General features: G+C 42.3%; 1 protein-coding gene across 2 annotated transcripts in view; it reads right to left on the reverse strand.

The window, feature by feature from the left end:
- Positions 1-6,986: 6,986 nt before the first annotated feature.
- The window catches only part of QTRT2 (queuine tRNA-ribosyltransferase accessory subunit 2), a 24,414-nt gene continuing 12,098 nt past the window's right edge, over positions 6,987-19,302 (reverse strand). For both annotated transcript variants that reach the window (XM_006748811.3, XM_081796866.1), the window contains exons 6-9: positions 15,481-15,680; positions 12,675-12,826; positions 10,448-10,565; positions 6,987-8,172 (exon numbers count right to left, since the gene is read on the reverse strand). In XM_006748811.3, the coding sequence (XP_006748874.1) occupies positions 7,941-8,172; positions 10,448-10,565; positions 12,675-12,826; positions 15,481-15,680 (702 nt within the window). In that variant the 3' untranslated portion in view covers positions 6,987-7,940. The remainder of the gene's footprint in view (positions 8,173-10,447; positions 10,566-12,674; positions 12,827-15,480; positions 15,681-19,302) is intronic.

A 19,302-nucleotide genomic window follows, 5' to 3' on the forward strand; every position in this document is an offset into this window, starting at 1 on the left:
AGTCCCTGGATCGAGTCCCGCATCGGGCTCCCTGCTCGGCAGGGAGTCTGCTTCTCCCTCTGACCCTCCCCCCTCTCATGTGCTCTCTCTCTCCTCTCATCCTCTCTCTCAAATAAATAAATAAAATCTTTAAAAAAAAAAATAGATGTCGCAGCTCTGGCAAAAGAGCAAATCCACCTTTCAGTTTTATTCAGGGCCTCGACAGATTGGATGAAGCTCACTGAACTGGTCATAGCATCTTTATTCAGTCGACTGACTCAAATGCTAATTTTTTCCCAAAACACCCCTACGGGCATGGCCAGAAATAATGTGTTACCAACTTTCTGGGCATCCCTTAGCCCAGTGCAGTTAACACTTGAAATTAAGCACCATAAGCCCCTTGTATATGATGTAGGAGCTGTAGAATACTGAGGCTGCAACCAAGCAGAACAAGAGATAGGGATGGGCAGAAGGGCTGGGACTGAGAAAGGAAGCCTTGCCTCTCATGTCCTGCTGGACCTCGGGTTAGTCACACTCTCTGTCCGGGCCTGAGTTCCCCTTTGTAAAATGAGGAAGTTGAATAAATGATCTGTAACATTCCTTCCGGTTCTAAAATTATATTCTCTGGGTCACCAAAGAAAAGGAGAAAGGCTAAGCTAATTTCCCCACCCCTTTCTACAATTTACATGTCCTTTTGTTTTTCATTTATATATAAATGTATGAGCCTTTGACCAAAACAAAATTATGGTCTCTGGGTCACTCCTCAGCCCTCTCATCATTAAAATGCAGCTGCAGATTTCTGGGAACAAAAAGGGGAAAAGAAAAACAGTTACAAAGTCATCCTGATTTGCCACTCCTGGAGTACCAGGGAGTAATTACGGGGGTAATAGCCCAGGGGACAACCAGGAGAGGCGATGGATCACAGGAGGAAGTTTTTATTTGGCACAGGCCTTCACCTACCTCTGGCCTTTGTTCCTGAAGTAGAGCAGATGCTCTGTATAAGAAAAACACGATTTGGGGAGGTCAGGGAGTGAAATGGAAAAATGCTGGGCTTCGGAGTCATAGTACCCAGTTCAAATCCTGGGTCTCCTGCTTTGTCTGCTCAAGCAAGTCACTTCACCTCTCTGAGTCCATTTCTTCTCTGTAAATGGGAGAATAGCAGCTTTGGAGGTCCGCCATGCGCAGTAAAGAAGGTAGTATGCTAAAGCACAGGAGTTATTGGACAACTTGTAATGCAAAGAGGAAAGGGACAAGCAATATGTTAAGACAGAGGAGCAGAAGACACACCACAGACATATGGTGGGAAGGAAACTAGTCTCACGCTCCCCCTTTAATGATTTCAGTGGACACAACTGTTGCAAGATAGAGCAGGGGTGAGGACACAGACAGGGAATATATTCCTCCGTGAGGAATTATCCTTCCCTCACGGAGCTGAGAGTCTGGTTGGGAGATGAGGCTTACAGAATTGAAGACCTGAGCAAACCAAATGCCTAGAGCAACTGGTTGTTGGTGCCTTGATGGACCAAGAAAACCAGAACAGAAGCCCCTCCTCTTTCAATCCTGAGCGTCTAGGATTCTAGAAGAGCAAGTGTTTATGGAAGATTTAGTTCTCAGGCTGGACCTTGAAGAATGGTACAATTAGGATATGACCATTGGGGGAAAGTGGAAGAGACCACAGCGATTGGATAGGGTCAGCTTATGACAGGCCGAGGAATTCATCAGCCAGCCGGCCCTTGCCCTGGATGGCACTGGGGAGCCATTGAAGGTCTTGAGTCAAAGAGTATCCTCTGGAAGATAATACTTACAACAGCTTAGTCTAGCAGCAGTAATGATAAAGGTAAAGGAGGAAGGGAGGAGTGGGGGAGGCCAGAAAGGGGATGAGGACAGGACAGGTGGTAATCTGCACTGAATCCTGCCTTTGAGCCAGTCATCAAGTCTGGCTGATCTCTCCCTTGAAATAGCTCATCCCCATCCCTTCTATAACTATATCATTCATCCAAGGAATAAGTTTTCCAGCTGGATTGACTGGAAGACAGATGCCACTGACAGAGGTTAAGGCAGTTGAAGTTGAGAACCAGCGTCATTGACAATGGAGAATAAATCTGGTTTTTGACACTTGGGATTTGGGGTAATAGCTGAATGTTCAAGTGACAAAGTAAAGTTGAACTGACTTTTTCAACATGACTAGAAGCAACTTTTCTACTCAACATGAAATTGGAGAGTCTAACCAAAATCAGATATAGGGTAAAAAAAGAAAAAATTGAACATACCCTGTCACTCTTTTTTTCTCTTTTGATGTGTAAATTACCATGTGGGGGAACTGAGTATATTTGCATAGCTTGTATTTTCTTCAGCATGGGGAATGATAAACAGAATTATGATGGAAATGTTATATAAGTTTGTTAAACCAAAATAAAAATGAGTAAGTAGGGAATGCAAAATGCTGGATTATGGGGGTAAGTATTTTAACTTCTGGGGGCCATGATTTGAAAAACTCTTATATCTCTTATGTCACTGGATCCTAAAAATGGATTTATGACTAATATAAATGATACTAGGATGGTGCTAAAGCATTATTTTAACTATTTGGAAGGAAGACAGCTCCTTAGAGGGGAAACCATCTTTCCATTCCATCTGTAAAACTATAGGAAAACTTCACCAGACCACTGGGCTTATAGTGTTCAGTCTTGGGTGCTAACATTGCTTAATTTCTTCACTCAAGAAGCCTCCTGAAGATGCTTGCCCTGTTTCTCAATTATTGGAGGATCCCTCCCCCCCTTAACCTTTTGGGTTCTCTCCCCTTACTTTTATCTCCTCCCTCTCATGCCTTATTGGTAGCAGCTCTAAAGCAGTAGTTATGAAAGGGTTAGGAAATTTTTATTTGAAGCAGAGATGAGTATGTGGCTTGGGAGGGATGGGAAAAGGACTAAATAAAAGGAAGTGACTCTAAGCTATTAGGAAAGAGAAGACCATTAATAGCAACATCTTGATTTCATTAGGAGGTGAGCTGAAGCCATCCGAAACAGGCAGGGAACTAGGTGATAATAAGAGAAAATGTGTTTCTCAGACAAAGGAGCAGACAGCAGGGGACAGCGGCTCAGGGAAGGAGGCGACCATCAGGGAGAGTGTGCAGAGAGGACGTGCTAATCCCTCTGAATTGTACCAGCAGAAGCTCAGGGCCGTTTGAACTCCTTGGCAGCGGCAGCCTGGTCTCAAAGTACATCGTGAGGAATGAGAACAAAAGAAAAGTTCACTCTGAGTTCCTCTTGTCAAAGCAGGGGAATTTGCTTTGAGGCCAGCACTAGGAGATGCTAATGGTAGAAAGCGAACCAAGTAAAAGAAGAAAAAAAAATGTGCCAGGTCACCGGGAGCCTGCCTGGCGTAGAGCGAGATAAAACCACCACTGACAAGACATTCAGCCCAGGTCCCACCACGCACTGCTGTGCGAGCCACTTCTAACCTGTGCTGAGCTGGCTACAATCCGAGGAGAAGGCCTCAGCTGCTCCGAGAATATTCGTTCACTTGACAAACCATAATTGAGCTCTTACTGTGTCAGCCAGGACTATTGCTGTTAATGCTGGAAGGTGCAATAGGAGCCCTTATGTCCTGGTACCAACCGGTTTTGTGAGTCAGAAAGGATCACTGGAAAGTGGGTACTGGGAAATCGCTGCTGACCCTGGAAGGGCACAGCTCAGCAGAAAATGCAGGAAGTGTAGGAGAGCCAGAGTGGTAACTGGAAAGAAACAAGTGTCTGTTTAAAATCCTGGAGAGGAAAGACCCACTGACTGCTGGTCTTCCTTCTCCGAGCCTAGCAGTTCTCATCCATAAAATCGGCTGAATGGCTGAACAGGATGATGCATTCTTTCCCTTTGAGCAGATTCGAAATGATGCTGGGAGTTTTCTGGGGATCGCGCCATGGAGTTGGGAAAACATGGGGGTCTCTTAATGTGGGAATCTAGAAACCAGAGGTGCTTTTTCTGTATGTTTTGATGAGTCACCGAGAAAATTTAAAATGTTAAAGATGTCACAAAGCTTTCGCTCCAAATTCTAAACCTGAGGCTGCCAACTCGGAGCACCTAGGTTTTGTTTGGCTAGCAGAATATTTTTTAAAACTCGAACCAGCATTTACAAATTGTGAGATTTCTGAAAATCCAGTTTTGGGGCTTCGCTGAGAGACTGGAAGATCTGACGGCACTGGCCCCACATCAGCAAGTGGTGAGAGGTGGGCAGCAGCTGTCCCATTTAGATGAGGCACCTGCTCTCTGGTTTGACCATCTCTACCACTCATCATGGGGACCATATAATTTGTCATCCAAACTAAAGCACTTTTAAAAGTAAAAGAGGGTGCTGTTTGTAATTATGCCTGGATGCACAGACACAAACCAGGGCTATTATGGGCAATGAGGATGTATGGTTACCCTAATTCCTGTTGCTTACACTGGGCTTGCTTTTCTCTTTTGCCCACTGTTACTTGGGTTATGTGGTCATAAGTCAGGGACTCCCCTGAGGAAAATGGGGAGAGAAAAGGTATAAAGTGAGGATGAGACCTGAACGTTGAAAAACAGGGAAAGAAATGAAAAAGAATATTCAAATGAATGCCAATTACACAAAACCTTCAGGTGGAGGCAGAGCCTTGCTGGTGCCTGGCTCAGCATGTAAGTTTGACCTTCCAGGCTCCCTGCCCTCCACAGCACTGTCAGTTTTAATAAGCTGTAATCCCATAGCTACGAGCGAGACTAATCAAACTGCAGAGAGCAGCCTGTTCCTAATCAGGAAGGCACAGGATCATCATTTAACTCTGTGGTTTCTCAGTGAGCTCCAAGCTGCCTTGACAGGAAAAAAAAAAAAAAAATCCTGCATAAGATAGTTGCTTACACTCTCGAATCTTGACCTTTTGATGGTCTTTGTTTGAAATTTTTATTAAAATGCTTTAATGACCCAAGTATTTGGTTTAAAAAAATATTTTAGAAGCATCTTTTCCCCTTTATTCCCAGAGAAGAATAGAGTAGCGTTCCCCCAGGGCACTTTAGGACACCTCAGACTGCCATTAATTTCCTGAGTCCCCTTGAACTGACTGCAGACCCCAACCCTTTCAACACCCACTCAGGGTGTGATTACAGTCCCCAGATTGGGGGCGGGAGAAGTGGGGGACGTGGAATGGCAACTCACGTTGAGCACCTACAGGGGCCAGCATGGGCCCTTCCCCATGGCAGGAGTGGGAGCCAGGCCTCGCCGCAGTGAGGCTCCAGAAGCCCCCAACACCTCGGGGCCATATGGCCCTTCTAGTTCTCCCCCTAGAGGAACTAGGGGCTACTTCAACCCAGGGGCAAGTCACAAGAAGCTATTTAGTGCAATGCTTTAACTGCAGAATGTTAGTCAGATGTGGCTAAAGTTTAACTTGGAAGCTGACTAGTGGTAGGCCCTTAGGCAAATTACTCAACCTTCCAGAAATTCCTGGTAGGCCCTTAGGCAGGCTACTCAGCCTTCCTGAAACCCAGTTCTTTTTTTTTTTTTTTGAAGATTTTATTTATTTATTTGACACAGAGAGAGCGAGAGAGAGACAGCTAGAGAGGGAACACAAGCAGAGGGAGCGGGAGAGGGAGAAGCAGGCTCTTGGCTGAGCAGGGAGCCCATTGCGGGGCTCGATCCCAGGACTGTGGAATCATGACCCAAGCCGAAGTCAGGCGCTTAATGACTGAGCCACCCAGGCACCCCTTCCTGAAACCTAGGTCTTAACATAGGAATAATATCCACACCTCATAACCGCGCTCTAAGGGTCAACGAAATATATAAGGAAAGCATTTACTAAGGTGACTGGTACGTTAAAAATGCTCTCCATAGGTTATGGTTATTATTATTTTTATTATGTGCTAGCATGGCCTTAAGGCCCCTAATTATATAATTTAAAGAGACAGATACATTGCTGAATCTCCTTGGATTCTGCATTTAGTGTGAGTGCACTTAAAACAATGGACCACAGATGAAATAAATGTAGAAAAAATTCTTTTCCAATGGAGAACATTTCTAGTACCATGGAAATTTAATAGGTTGCCTAACAGACTCACTAGTATTTACAGGAAACAAGACAGTATATTTTTTTAATTAAAAATGTTTATTGGCTATTGACTTTAATTGACTTACATTAAAGGAAAAAAACATTTTTTCCAAATGTGCTAATAAGAAAAAGACCCAGAAAAATGAACAATGCTTGAGCAGAACACAGTGTTTTGAACATAAATAAAACTCATAAATTTTATATGGATTCTGGAATATTAATACTCTTCCAACAATGGATATGGCCTTGAACAGGAATATAAACATATGAACGAGTCTAGTCCAATATATTTCAAAGCAAGCAGATCCTTGAGAGCAGAACTCTTTCCTAACTACCCTTGCCATTCATGGAGAGACTATAGGAATGTCATGGACATTCCTAAATCATTAATAAAAGAAAAACATATAGATACCTAACACATAAAAATAGAGTAACCACATAATAATTAAAAACAATGTCAGTAATGCCCACTGAAATGAAAAAAATAGCAAAATATAGCCTAAGAATGTAAAACAAATATATTCCATGCTCCTACAAAAACAAAGGCATTTTTTTGGTTCTGTTGGTTGTTTTTACAAAAACTATGTGTGAATGTACTCTTACAGAAAACATGACAAATATAGAAAAGCCCAAGGAAAATAAAAATCACCTGTCACATCAGCACGAATGTCACTCCTTTGGTGAGAGCAGAAAAAACTCATAGAATCAGAGATGATCCAGGAAGGTCTTCCCAGTCTCAGGATCTGCTGATGCCAACTCACCAACCACTTCAGAAGTCACAGGCCAAACCTCTTTCTAGGCTCTCAAACATCTCGACTGTTGCCTGATTCCTGGTACCACTGCACTTTTCACTAGGCCAACAGTGATCAGTAAACAAGGACACAAGAAGGTTATGACTGTCATCGACAACTTTTTGTTCCCCCAACATTACAACTAGATAGAATCTTGGAAGTTCATGTAGTCCTACCCCCCATGCCTGTCCATGTTTGTTCAGGAGGAAATAGGCATGGAGGGGTTAAGTGATTTGCCTGGTGTCACAGCTGAGTAGAACTGAAACCCAAGCTTCCATTTGCCAGGCCAGGGCTCTGTCCAAGTGAACACATGGTGAATGAATCTCCCCAACTGCTGGGGCTACAGTTCTTATGTGGTCAGACTATTAATGGCCTGAAGGGCAGACCAAAGTGGATCTGTATGACCAAATGAAACCATCTAGGCAAACTTTCACCTCGTAACAGGCAATTGCATGGGCTCTCAGGAGACAAGTCACACATAGATCATGTGGTCAAACGAAGGTGCCCTGGGCCAACTGATCCTAGGAGCAATGTGTGAGCCCCACATTCCATGAAGATGCGAGCCTAGTTAAGTCACCAGAACCTTTTCTGACTGACTGCAGCAGTGAGGCAGCTTGGAAGGCACAAGTGTCTAAGAGGCTCCTGAGAATATAAGGATTAAAACTAGGAAACTCTTAAAATTAGCCAGATTGCTTTTACAGTCAGCAATCATGTGTCTACAGAAGTCATGCTGCTCGTGACCAATCATCCCTTTTCAAGCTCTGATCCAACTCTCTGAACCCACACAATCTCATCAATCCTTCTTCAGGGCTGCCCCTTCACAACTAAAGCTTTTGTCTTTGACTAAATGAATCTCCATTGACTGAAAGAGTTAGCACTGAAATATTAGAAGTCATGGTTCAATTCTTTCTGATCAGTTGGGGTCACTTAAGTCTTTGGAAGAAATCTCTTTAGCCTCAAGTCAGCAGAGTTTGTTCAAACGTTCCTTATTTATAAGCAGATCCTATTCTCAAATATAAATGATTAAAGCTAAGATCATTTCTTGTTCTCTTCTTCCCACATTCCAACAGCAGGACAGGCTCAGTGTAAAGAGTCAGACTTGCGTATGCCAGGTCTCAAGATGCTTGCCTGCGGATGAGCTCTTTCAACTGTGACAGTCTGTCGCTTTTTAGTGCTTCCCGGATGGAGTGGAAAAATCCAAAATAGTGTTCAAAGTTGTGCATCATAAGCAGGACCCCAGCCAACAGCTCGTTGGTCACCAGCAGATGGTGGATGTACGCACGAGTATGATTCTTACAGCAGTAACAGGAACACCCTCTCACAAGTGGATCAAAGTCCTCCTGGTACCTGAGAAAGGAAGTTACAACAATAGTCGAGAAAATGAGGAATACAAGCGATCCACAGCCTTGGCTATCTATTCTGCTGGTACATAACCAATAATTAATAACCTCACTGGCAAATGTAGTGCTGGGCACCTGCTTAGGATGACAATGTGGTGAAAAGTTAACCTAGGGCACGATGAGTCAGGAGACTCGGGAATCTTCCCCTGACAGATCTAACTTCCGGGACTGAGGCTTACACAAGAGCATCAGGAGAGAGTCCCAGGGTCACTCCCTCATGCTGAGCTTTGTTAGTCACACTGTAATGGCACACAAGGACAATAAATGCTGTTCTGATGCATGACACACGTCTCCCACTCACCACCAGAACTAGTACAGAAGACATGGTACGACCTTTCACTTGCAGAGCTTTTGTGTGTGTGTGTGGACTGCAAAGCACTTTGACATACACAGTCTCACTTAACCTCTGCAAACACCTTTGAAGACAGGCATTTTTATTGTCACTTCCCAATGAAGACTACTAAGGGGGTCGAGAGGAAGGGCTCCCGAGCTACGGGGCCTTAGGTCTGATGCCCAGCTCACAACTCACTTGGGCAAGTCACTTAACTTGCCTCTGTGTCTTTGTTTTCTCATCTGTAGTGGTAATAACTATAATAACAGCATCTACCTTAGGGAGTTATTACAAGAATTAAGTGAGTTAATATAGCAAAGGATTCTCTCTCTGTGTCAAATAAATAAAATCTTAAAAAAAAAGGGGGGGCCACCTGGGTGGCTCACTCTGTTGGGCATCTGCCTTCGGCTTGGGTCATGATCCCAGGGTTCTGGGATTGAGCCCCACGTCCATCGTGCTCCCTGCTCAGCGGGGAGCCTGCTTTTCCTTCTCCCTCTGCCTGCCGCTCCCCCTGCTGTGCGCTCTCTCTCTCTGTCAAATAAATCTTACTATTAGCACCACGCTCTAACCAACTGAGCTAACCGGCCTGCTCACTGTCAAATAAATCTTAAAAAAAAAAAAACAAAAAACCCAAAGGATTTGTACACTGCTGGGCACATACTAAGCACTACATATGTGTTACTTTTTATCAGCTATTAAAAAGAAGTTAAGGGGCGCCTGGCTGGCCCAGTCAGTAGAATATGCAACTCTCGATCTCAGGGATGTTGAGTTCAAGCCCCACATTGGGCATGGAGCTTACTTTAAAAAAAAAAGGAAGTTAAATGACTTGACCAAGGTCACAGAGCCAATGAGCAGTGCTAGGCTCTGAACTTCAAGTCTAGTACTGACAATAAAAGAACTACAATTTCGGGCGCCTGGGTGGCTCAGATGGTTAAGCGTCTGCCTTCGGCTCAGGTCATGATCCCAGGGTCCTGGGATCGAGTCCCACATCGGGCTCCCTGCTCCTTGGGAGCCTGCTTCTCCCTCTGCCTCTCTCTCTGTCTCTCATGAATAAATAAATAAAATCTTTAAAAAAAAAAAAAGAACTACAATTTCCAGTTACATCTATAATGTGAGAGAAGTTTAGTAGTAACCCATTTATATTACCCTAGCATTTGAAAAACAGAAATGAAACTCCTTGTCTATTTTTCAAGTTAAATGTAGTAAACATCACCATTTCAGACCTACAATCAAGAAGCCTCTATAGAATATAGATCAGACCTAGGATTTTCATATTCTTTCATAAATTTTCAAGTCTGTACTACTCCTAGATGGACATAAATTAAATCTGAATCCCTAGAATGTTCCTTTACATAAGACAAAAAACACCCCAGCACTAAAGTGAGAATACCAAACTCACAGAAAAACCTCTCAGCGGTTCACTAATAATTACTACTTTGGGCCAAATACAAAGTTACAAGATATCTTAGTTCATTCTTTATAGAGGGAAATATTTTATTAAGATTTATGACCTGTATATAACCAAGATGACTTAAGTTCCTTAGAATTGAAACACTTTGTTGTTTTTTATCTTTAAATCTTTATTTTGCTCTGACATTATTTAAAGTAATCGGAAAGAGTAAAAGACACCAGACAATAGATTTGGTCTAATCTTTCTGACAGTTCTTCTAAAACACCAGTTTTCTAGCCTCGGTTTTCTGACAAGACAAAGTACACAAACTCATCTGCAGAAAAAATGAGTTTTTCTGGAACTGAATTTAAGAAGGCCCAAATAATATCCAACTATAAATATTTTATGAAGTCATAAACTGAAAAGGGAACGGTTACATAAACTTTTAAAACAGACTAAAATTAAAAAGTCAGAAATCAAAATCTAAAAAAAATTCCTTACTTTTTTTCCTTCAGATTAATTTCAAATGATGTCATTTCTTGGTTGCAACTGGTTGTTTTAATTTTCTTTGTTTGATCCACATATTTTATTTCTTCCTGTATCCCATTTTGTTGTAATACTGAAGGACAAACCAACAACAAGTCTTGAATAAAAATCAGATAAAGACTGGCCATTGGGAGATTATTTCAGTAACTATTTTATGGCCTTTGACCCTGTAAATTCCATTCATGAGAATTTATCCTAAGGAAATGACATAAGAAAAGTAGTAATATGGGTCAAGATGATCACTGACATATTCTCTATAACATCAAAACTTGGAGATTCAACAATGTCTAAGCAAACTATGGTTACAAGTAGATAATATATAATCTTACTGTCAAGGAGTGATTTTAAGAAAACAGTTGGGGAGAGTGTGTGTGTGTGTGTGTGTTTGAGAGAGAGAGACAGAGATAAATTTGTGAGTGTATATTGGAGTTATGTCTCATCATCATATCCATGCAAATTAATTGTGCTTTGTAACTGCTTATGTTCCAAATAGATTAAAAGTACAATATGGTTTTAATTTATGTATTTTATGGGGACCCTAGCCTTTCAGGGAACTCAGATTATCCAGAACTATATGGGGACTTGAGTTGTTCCCTTGAACTCTTTAAGAAAGAACATTCCTGGATATATAAGGAAAACACCAGTTACTATGCAAAGAGCCAGCTGTCTTGAACAAGGGCAAGTAGAGAAGTTTTATGGGGAAGGAGTAGTAACAAACGCAGGGTCAGCCCAAGGAGAATGGGCAGACAGTCCTAAGAAGGTAATTTTGTCCAGATCAAAGGAAAGAGAGAAGTGACCTGAGCACTGAGCAGAGGACTATTATAATTTTGCTGCCATGAATTTGCATGCTGATGTGGGAAACCACAATAATGCCCTGGCTTTCTGGAAAATCCTTATCACTAAGGGGAACTATATTAGTTCCTATATTAGGCAACTTATTCCTTTGTAATTTTCACTTTGCAATTAACAAAAGACTTTAATTTACTACATATACACACACACAAATATGATTAATAATAATACTTTAGTGGAAAATGTTCAAACTATTTCAATTTTCCTGATCATAAAGAAACAGCTTTCTCTAGCCAAAAAGGAATTTGTCTGTTCTGGAGAACTCAATATCAGGTTCTTATGTTTTGCATATTCATGGTACAGAATGATTAACAGTTACCCATGTCCTTGTGGAAATAATTAAGCTTGTAAATGAACATTTATAGTGTTTGTGGTATGCTTTTCCACCCGTATACATTATGTTCTAGGCAGTTTAAAGGACAGCAAAACTGACCTCTTATATATAAGAATTTGACCAATCTGATTTATTTTGTTTCCAGAAGTAATTCAATTTCTGTTAATTGTTAGATTACTTTATAAAACTGTAACATCTTCTGGATGAAATTTTAATAACTTGTGGGGAAGAAAATGAATCTTTAAGGAAGTCTCTGGCCCAAGCTAAATGTAGGGCCAGCGGTGACAGAGGAGGAATTCAAAGGACAGCAGGAAATGGGAAAGGAAATCACACCGGTGAAGGCCAGAGGGCAGACAAGGCATGCAACACTCTCCAGAAAAACTGGGTAGATATTCTAAGGGACCCCAGCCCAAAGCCCATATCCCAATTCTTTTTCTATTGTCAGTCAAATGTCAGACTCTGAAACTGATATTCTTGACTTCTGAATAACTAAGCAATACAAGAAAATGGTGGTGCTTCAAAGAATATTAGCTTTCACATCCCTGTGTGTAAAAAAAACAAAAAACAAAAAAAGCAAAAGTAACACTAGGATCAGAGGGGGTGAGAGACTCCCTGTATTCTGATAGCATGGGGTTTGCAAAAAGCAGACAAGAACTCTTTTGTGAAAAACTAAATTAACTTTTACTAAGTAGTTCAAAGGTTTTCTGTTCTTAGATTTTCATCACTATTCACTCTGAATGTTCTTTTTTCAGATTGTTAATAGAAAGGGTTTTGTTTTTCTTGGTTCTGCTCACTCTAAGATCACTCCATAATATTGAGGAGCTACGGTTTTGTATGCCAACATGCCAGAGCATACAGATAAGAAACAAACACGATAGTTTTATAAAAGGCTGGCGTTATAGTATGCACATATTTCTGGCTTGTGATTCAAGGCCAGTAATGAAAAGGAAATAGAAGAAACTTAAGGATAACAAAGACTAACTTCAGAAGACCTACGTGTCTCTTCAGGGTTCGGCTGGTAATCAAAGCTGAAAGTCAGGGCACATCCCCGCTCCGTCACTTGATAAGGGAAAAAACTCTCAAATAAGTCCACTCCCCTTTCAATACACTCGAGGACCTCATCTGGCCGGCTGACTCCACAGATTAGCCTGTGAAAACAACAGTAAGAACAGTGACATGAGGACAATGCCAGGAATGGAAGCAGAGACTCTTCCCAGAGGGCGTTAAAAGTAGTAATAATGAGGGCACCTGGGTGGCTCAGTCGGTTAAGCGTCTGCCTTCAGTTCAGGCCATGATCCCAGGGTCCTGGGATTGAGCCCCATGTCCAGCACCACGCTCAAGTCCACTTCTCCCTCTCCCCCTTTCCCTCTCCCTCTACCCCTCCCCCTGCTCATGCACACTCTCTCAAATAAAATCTTTAAAAAAAAAAAAGTAGTAATAATGAAACCCACCAATCACAGTTGCATGGCAGGCAACAGATAATAAGGTGTGATAGAAAGGACATAGGACTTTGGCAGCAGAGAGACCTGGGCTCGAATCCCAGCTCTGCCTTTTATTTACTTACTGTGCTATTTTGGGAAGGTTTCTTAACCATTCTGGGTTTTAGTTTTCTAATCTTAAAAACAAGAGCAGTAATACATACCTCACAGATTTGTTGTAAAGATTAAGGAGATATTTGAAAAAGCACACTGTGGAGTTTCGGGTCCCAAAGAGAAGTTCAATAAAGGTTAGTTTCCTTTCCCCTCCCATTCCTTCTAAACAACCTCCCTAGTCTTCAACTGAACTTTACAGCCTGTGTATCCATGACATAAGATTTTTTTGAGGGTGCAAAGCTATATGTCAACTATATATCAATTTTTTTTAAAAAATTTTTTAAAGAGTGCAAAGCTGTGTGCTTTATTTCCCCCTCAAATACTTTCCATGTTTTAACTGTATTTTGCCTAGAATTCTTTTTCATAATTGGCTCAAGAAAGACATTTTTTATCTACTGTATTCTTTATAGGTTCATTTGCAAAGCAACTCTTGCTCTCAGAATTTCAACTCTGCCCGTATGATCTGAGACTCTATTTGACTTTCTTTATTCTTCTTTTATCTTCTCCATTAATAAAAAGTCTGCATGGTGGGATGAGATGGTATTTTCAGAGGTAATTGGTAAGGCATTCTGGGAGTTATCATACCACTCAACCGCGTTTTGCCACTAAAACAAGAGGGGGAGGTGCACTTGATCAGGGTTGGCTGGCTGGCTGGCTGCTATCTTTTGTTTGTTTTTCTACCCATAGTCCCTTTTATAAACTGGTGGAGAAAAGCTTACAGACTCCCTGATTTCTAAGAGAAGTCCAAAAAAGGCTTATGTAATATTAAACAACCAGAACACTTAAATATATGCCGGTTTTTCTGACTACAGTTTCCTTCAACTAATGTAATGTTTTAGAACTCCCCTCCAACTGAAGCTGGCATTTCTATGCACATTATAGAATGAAAACAATCCCAGCTCTCAAATCCAGTAACAGACATCTGTGAGCACTTAGCTCAAAGAAGTCTAGAAAAAACTAGAAATACTAGTGCTGAATTGTTATCTGCATCAGAACAAAATCAGCACAGGATGGGGAGCAATGAACACAAGAGAGCTAGGTTAAAACTGGGGGGCAAGTACTGCCCGGGCTACTGGAAGTATCTTGCTCTGGCTGATGTTTCCAGGTTGTATTCGTGTGTAAAAATCCATCAAACTGTATATAAGATTCACACACCTTATCGCAAGTTATACCTGGATTTTTTTTTTTAAGTGGTAAAATTTACATATATTATATACCATTCAACACCCTGAGGGGCATAAAGCAGCATCCTATAATCAAACCCCTTAACAGATCTGTAGGAAAAAATCATGAATATTCATACCAAGTTGGATGAAAGACTAGGGATTTAAAACAAAAAGAAAAGGAAAAAAAAGAAAAATGTGGGTAGTCTAATAAGACATCAGCTGCACTCAGAACCTTGGGATTTTGAGCTTTGAATCTTGCAGATCGTTTCTCTATACCAGTACATAGTGAATCCCGTGTTTATGGAAAGAACCAGCCCCATTAGTGTTGCCAGTCCTCTTGATTTCAAAAAAGTGACTTAACAACCTGCCTCAAATCTAAGAACTGCTTCAACGTCCTTATTATTACTACAGCCCATGTTCATTCTGCTAGGCACCCAAGATCTGTCCTCAACTTTCCTTGATTAAGGCCAGAGTTCCCCATGATTTTATACCTGTCCCCAGGCACCATGGTATAATGAATAAAGAACAAAATTTGCATTTGGCATAAAAATGAGGTGAAACAGTATAACACTTGCCCTCACTTATGAAGATCAAATAAACTAATTCAGGGGGCGCCTGGGTGGCTCAGCCATTAAGCATCTGCCTTCGGCTCAAGTCATGATCCCAGGGTCCTGGGATCGAGCCCCACATCGGGCTTCCTGCTCCGGGGGAGCCTGCTTCTCCCTCTCCCACTCCCCCTGCAGGTGTTCCTGCTCTCGCTATCTCTCTCTCTGTCAAAATAAATAAATAAAATCTTTTAAATCAGTCAGTCAATAAAATAAACTAATTCACATGGCAATTTTCCTCATCTATGTTCTGAAATTGAAGGTGGGACAGCTGTGATGGAAACTCACCCCATAGTCTGCTTCAGCAGACTCAGCCCAGAAAGGACATAATCAGTCCATCAAAAGACATGCCCATGTAGAGATTCTGCATAATACACAACACCAGCACTCCTGCCCTACAGCTCACAAGGCGTGGCCTGCATCCTAACTGAACACTAGCCTTGGTTTGTCTTCCGGCAGCTCTGCGGTGACTGATGACAACAAGTACAGTCTAGTTTCCAGGGTTGCTGGATTCCCTTGAAAGCCATCCAGAAGGAAGCCACCTACGGGCCGCTTGGCGGTCTCCCGTGCTGACCTCAGCCTCTCCTCCATCACGTCTCCACCTTCAATCACTCCAATGATGGTACTTTTCTGAAGGACCTAAGGGGAGAAAGGACTAAATGCTTTTAACTGTTTCCAATAGTGGAGACCTTCATTTAAATGAACTTCACATGGAAGAGATCTTGGTGCAGCTGCTACAGTTGAAGCATGAGAGGGGGATGGGGCTCCCTTCTCCCCAAAACACACCACTTGAAAGCCACCCAAATAGGTAAGAAAAGAGAAACTGAGCAATCAGTACATGCAGTCATGTTTGAGCTTAGGTTAAATTAAACACACACTGAGCAAGTATGAGAGGGAAAGGACAAAAGTATCAGTTTTCATTCGTTTAAATGACTATCCAGGCCCACTTTAAGCTACCTCCAAGTCTCTCTGTTAGAGATAACTTTAAGAACTCTGTGGTTAGGATAACTGACAATCCATTTGGAAAAAAATAAATCTACACTGCACACCATCCTCAAAAGTAAATCCCAGTGGCCCTCTAATCTAAACATACAAAAGAGTTACCCGAGTCTCAAAAAGATATATTCAAGTTTTCATAGTCTTGGAGTAAGGAAGGCCTCCCTAAGCAAGCTAAAGCTTACCAGAAAAGGCTAATGTATTTAAGTACAAAACTTCTCTAGTGAAATGGTGAAAATAGTGAAAAACTTCTCTAGTGAGACAAAGGCAAAGGAGAGCTCACTGCTCAATGAAATAGACAAATACTATAGGAAACCTCCAACAAATCTTCTATGGAAATGACAACCCCATAGAAATCTGGGCAGATATGTGAATATGAACTTCAGAAAAGTAAATGTGAATACGCTGTACACATGTGGAGAGCTAAATAAAGCTCACCAGGAAGGAAATACAAATTAGAAATAGTTAGATACCACTTTTGCCCATCACTCTGAAAAAATAGTTAAAAGGCAGAAAGCAACACTGTAGAGGTAAAGTATTAGAGAAATGACACATACTCTGATAACCAAAGAGAGTAAAGATTAGTTCAGCTTCTTGGGAGAGCAAGTAGACAACACTTCTCAAAATGTCAATGCTTTGGGTGCCTGGGTGGCTCAGTTGGTTAAGTGACTGCCTTCGGCTTGGGTAATGATCCCAGGGTCCTGGGATCGAGTCCCACATCAGGCTACCCCTGCTCTGTGGGGAGCCTGCTTCTCCCTCTGCCTCTGCCTGCCACTCCCCCTGCTTGTGCGCTCGCTCTCTCTCTGTGTCAAATAAATAAATAAAATCTTTAAAAAAAAAAAAAGTCAATGCTTTTATCTTTATGTCCTAAAATTCCACTTCTAAGAATCATTCCTACAAATATATTCATTCATATGCATCAAGGTATATTTACAAAATGTTTAGAACAATGAAAAACTGGAAACTTACATACATCAAAAGTGTAAAGGCTTACAGGAATTATGATACATTCGCAGTATAGCTTTCTACACAGGTGTTTTAAAAATAATGCAGTAGAGGGACGCCTGGGTGGCTCAGATGGTTAAGCGTCTGCCTTCGGCTCAGGTCATGATCTCAGTGTCCTGGGATCGAGTCCCGCATCGGGCTCCCTGCTCAGCAGGGAGCCTGCTTCTCCCTCTGCCTGCCACTCCCCCTGCTTGTGCTGTCTCTCTCTCTCTCTCTGACAAATGGATAAATAAAATCTTAAAAAAAAAAAAATGCAGTAGATATAGCAATGTATGTGCTGACAGAGAGTTTTGAGATATTGCTAAACAAAACAAGCACATTTCTGAACATATGATCATACTCATGTAATGAAAACCCCATACAGTAATGCATGTATGTAAAAACTATGTGTATGCAACTAAAAAGTAAAAATGCAAATCAAGAGTGGCTCTCTGGTAGAAGAGAGGATTGGGGAGAAAGCCTGGAATGCGGTGAAGAGGGAATTTTGCTTCTCAGTTTAAGTAGGAGGGACACAATCAGAAAGAACCCTTGGGCAGCTGTGTGGAGAATGAATTAAGAGTGAGTATGGCTAAAGGATACGTAGGAGGCAAGTTTCATAATTCAGGTGAAAGACAAAGAAGACCCAGGCTAAGGCAGTGGCAGTGAGTGAAGGGGAAGGACAGGATCTGAAACTCCATCAGAAGGTACAATCAACAGGGACACCTGGGTGGCTCAGTCAGTTGTCAGTTAAGCGTCTGCCTTGGACTCAGGTCATGATCCCGGGGTCCTGAGATTGAGCCCCACGCCGGGCTCCCGACTCAGTGGGGTTGGGCTCCCTGCTCAGCACGGAGTCTGCTTCTCCCTCTCTCTCTGCCCCTCCCCCTGCTCATGTTCTCTCTCTCTCTCTCTCAAATAAATAAAAATCTTAAAAAAAAAAAAAAGAAGGTACAATCAACAAACTTGACCAATTACTTGCTCACGGAGAGGATGGAAAGTCTAGGATGACTCCTGGCTCCTGTTCTAGAAGTCCAGGGAGAGACTGGGAAGAGCAAAGACAGGGAATCCTAGGAAAAGAGTGGAGAATGAGGCAAGATGATCGTTCTGTTTTGTGCATTCTGAGTTTGAGGTCATCAGCCATCGAGGACACGTGTGATACCAATGTGACGACCCAGGCTGGAACAGCAACCCTGGCACACTGCTGCCACTCCCCACAGCAGACATGGGTGACAGATAGGTACTCTCTTCCTGTTGCACCCAGGCACAGCTCCAAGCACCTTGGGATCAAACCCATTTGCCATCCCTGGCCCAGGAAATATGTGGAGAAGAAAGCCAACACTAGAACTTTGGGGAGCTTCAGTATTCAAGGGCGTTCAGAATAAGAAGATCCAGTGAGTAAAAAAGGAAGAAATCACAGGAAAAGGGAAAGATGTATGCAGACATACAAAGCAGGTAGCTAAATGGGCCTGCCCCTTTACGTGACTGGCATAGCCCTAACCCCTGCCTGAGGAAAGGCCCAAGAATTTTGGCATTGGACAGGACATCCAGCCCAAAAGGGACCTCACCCGCTGTGTCAAATGGCCCTGCTACATCCAGCTGCAGTAGCAAAGGGCTTTTCTCTATAAACATCTGAAAGTACATCCTGCAATTAACCAGTTCACCCAAGACCTTGGCCTTGGACCGCCAAACAACTAATCAACCTGCTTAAGCCGGCCCACAAATACAGAGCAGAGACCAAGCAAGAGAAGAAGCCAAGACTGTTGGTCCGGGCTGAGAAGAAAGCTGCCAGCAAAGGGGATGTCCCCACTAAAATGCCGCCTGTCCTTCCAGCTGGGGTTAATAGTCACCACATTGGTGGAAAATAAGAAGGCTCAGCTGGTAGTGACTGCACATGACGTGGATCCCATTCAGCTGGTTGTGTTCCTGCCTGTCCTATGTCATAAGATGGGGGTTCCCTACTGCATTATCAAGGGGAAGGCCAGGCTGGAGCATCTGGTCCACAGGAAGACCTGCACCACTGTTGCCCTCACACAGGTTAACTTGGAAGACAAAGGAGCTCAGGCTAAGCTGCTGGAAGCTATCAGAACCAATTACAGTGACAGATATGATGAGATCTGCCATCACTGGGGAGGCAATGTCCTGGGTCCAAAGTCGGTGGTTCACATGGCCAAGCTGAGAAAGGCAGAAGCTAAAGAACTGGCCACCAAACTGGGCTAAGTGTGCACCATCGAATTTTCTGTACGTAAAAGTAATAAAAAGTTCTCTTTCAAAAAAAAAAAATTTA

Source organism: Leptonychotes weddellii, chromosome 1, assembly GCF_054177405.1.
Source record: "Leptonychotes weddellii isolate Sample4059 chromosome 1, ASM5417740v2, whole genome shotgun sequence".
In the NCBI taxonomy this organism is placed as follows: Eukaryota; Metazoa; Chordata; class Mammalia; order Carnivora; family Phocidae; genus Leptonychotes; species Leptonychotes weddellii.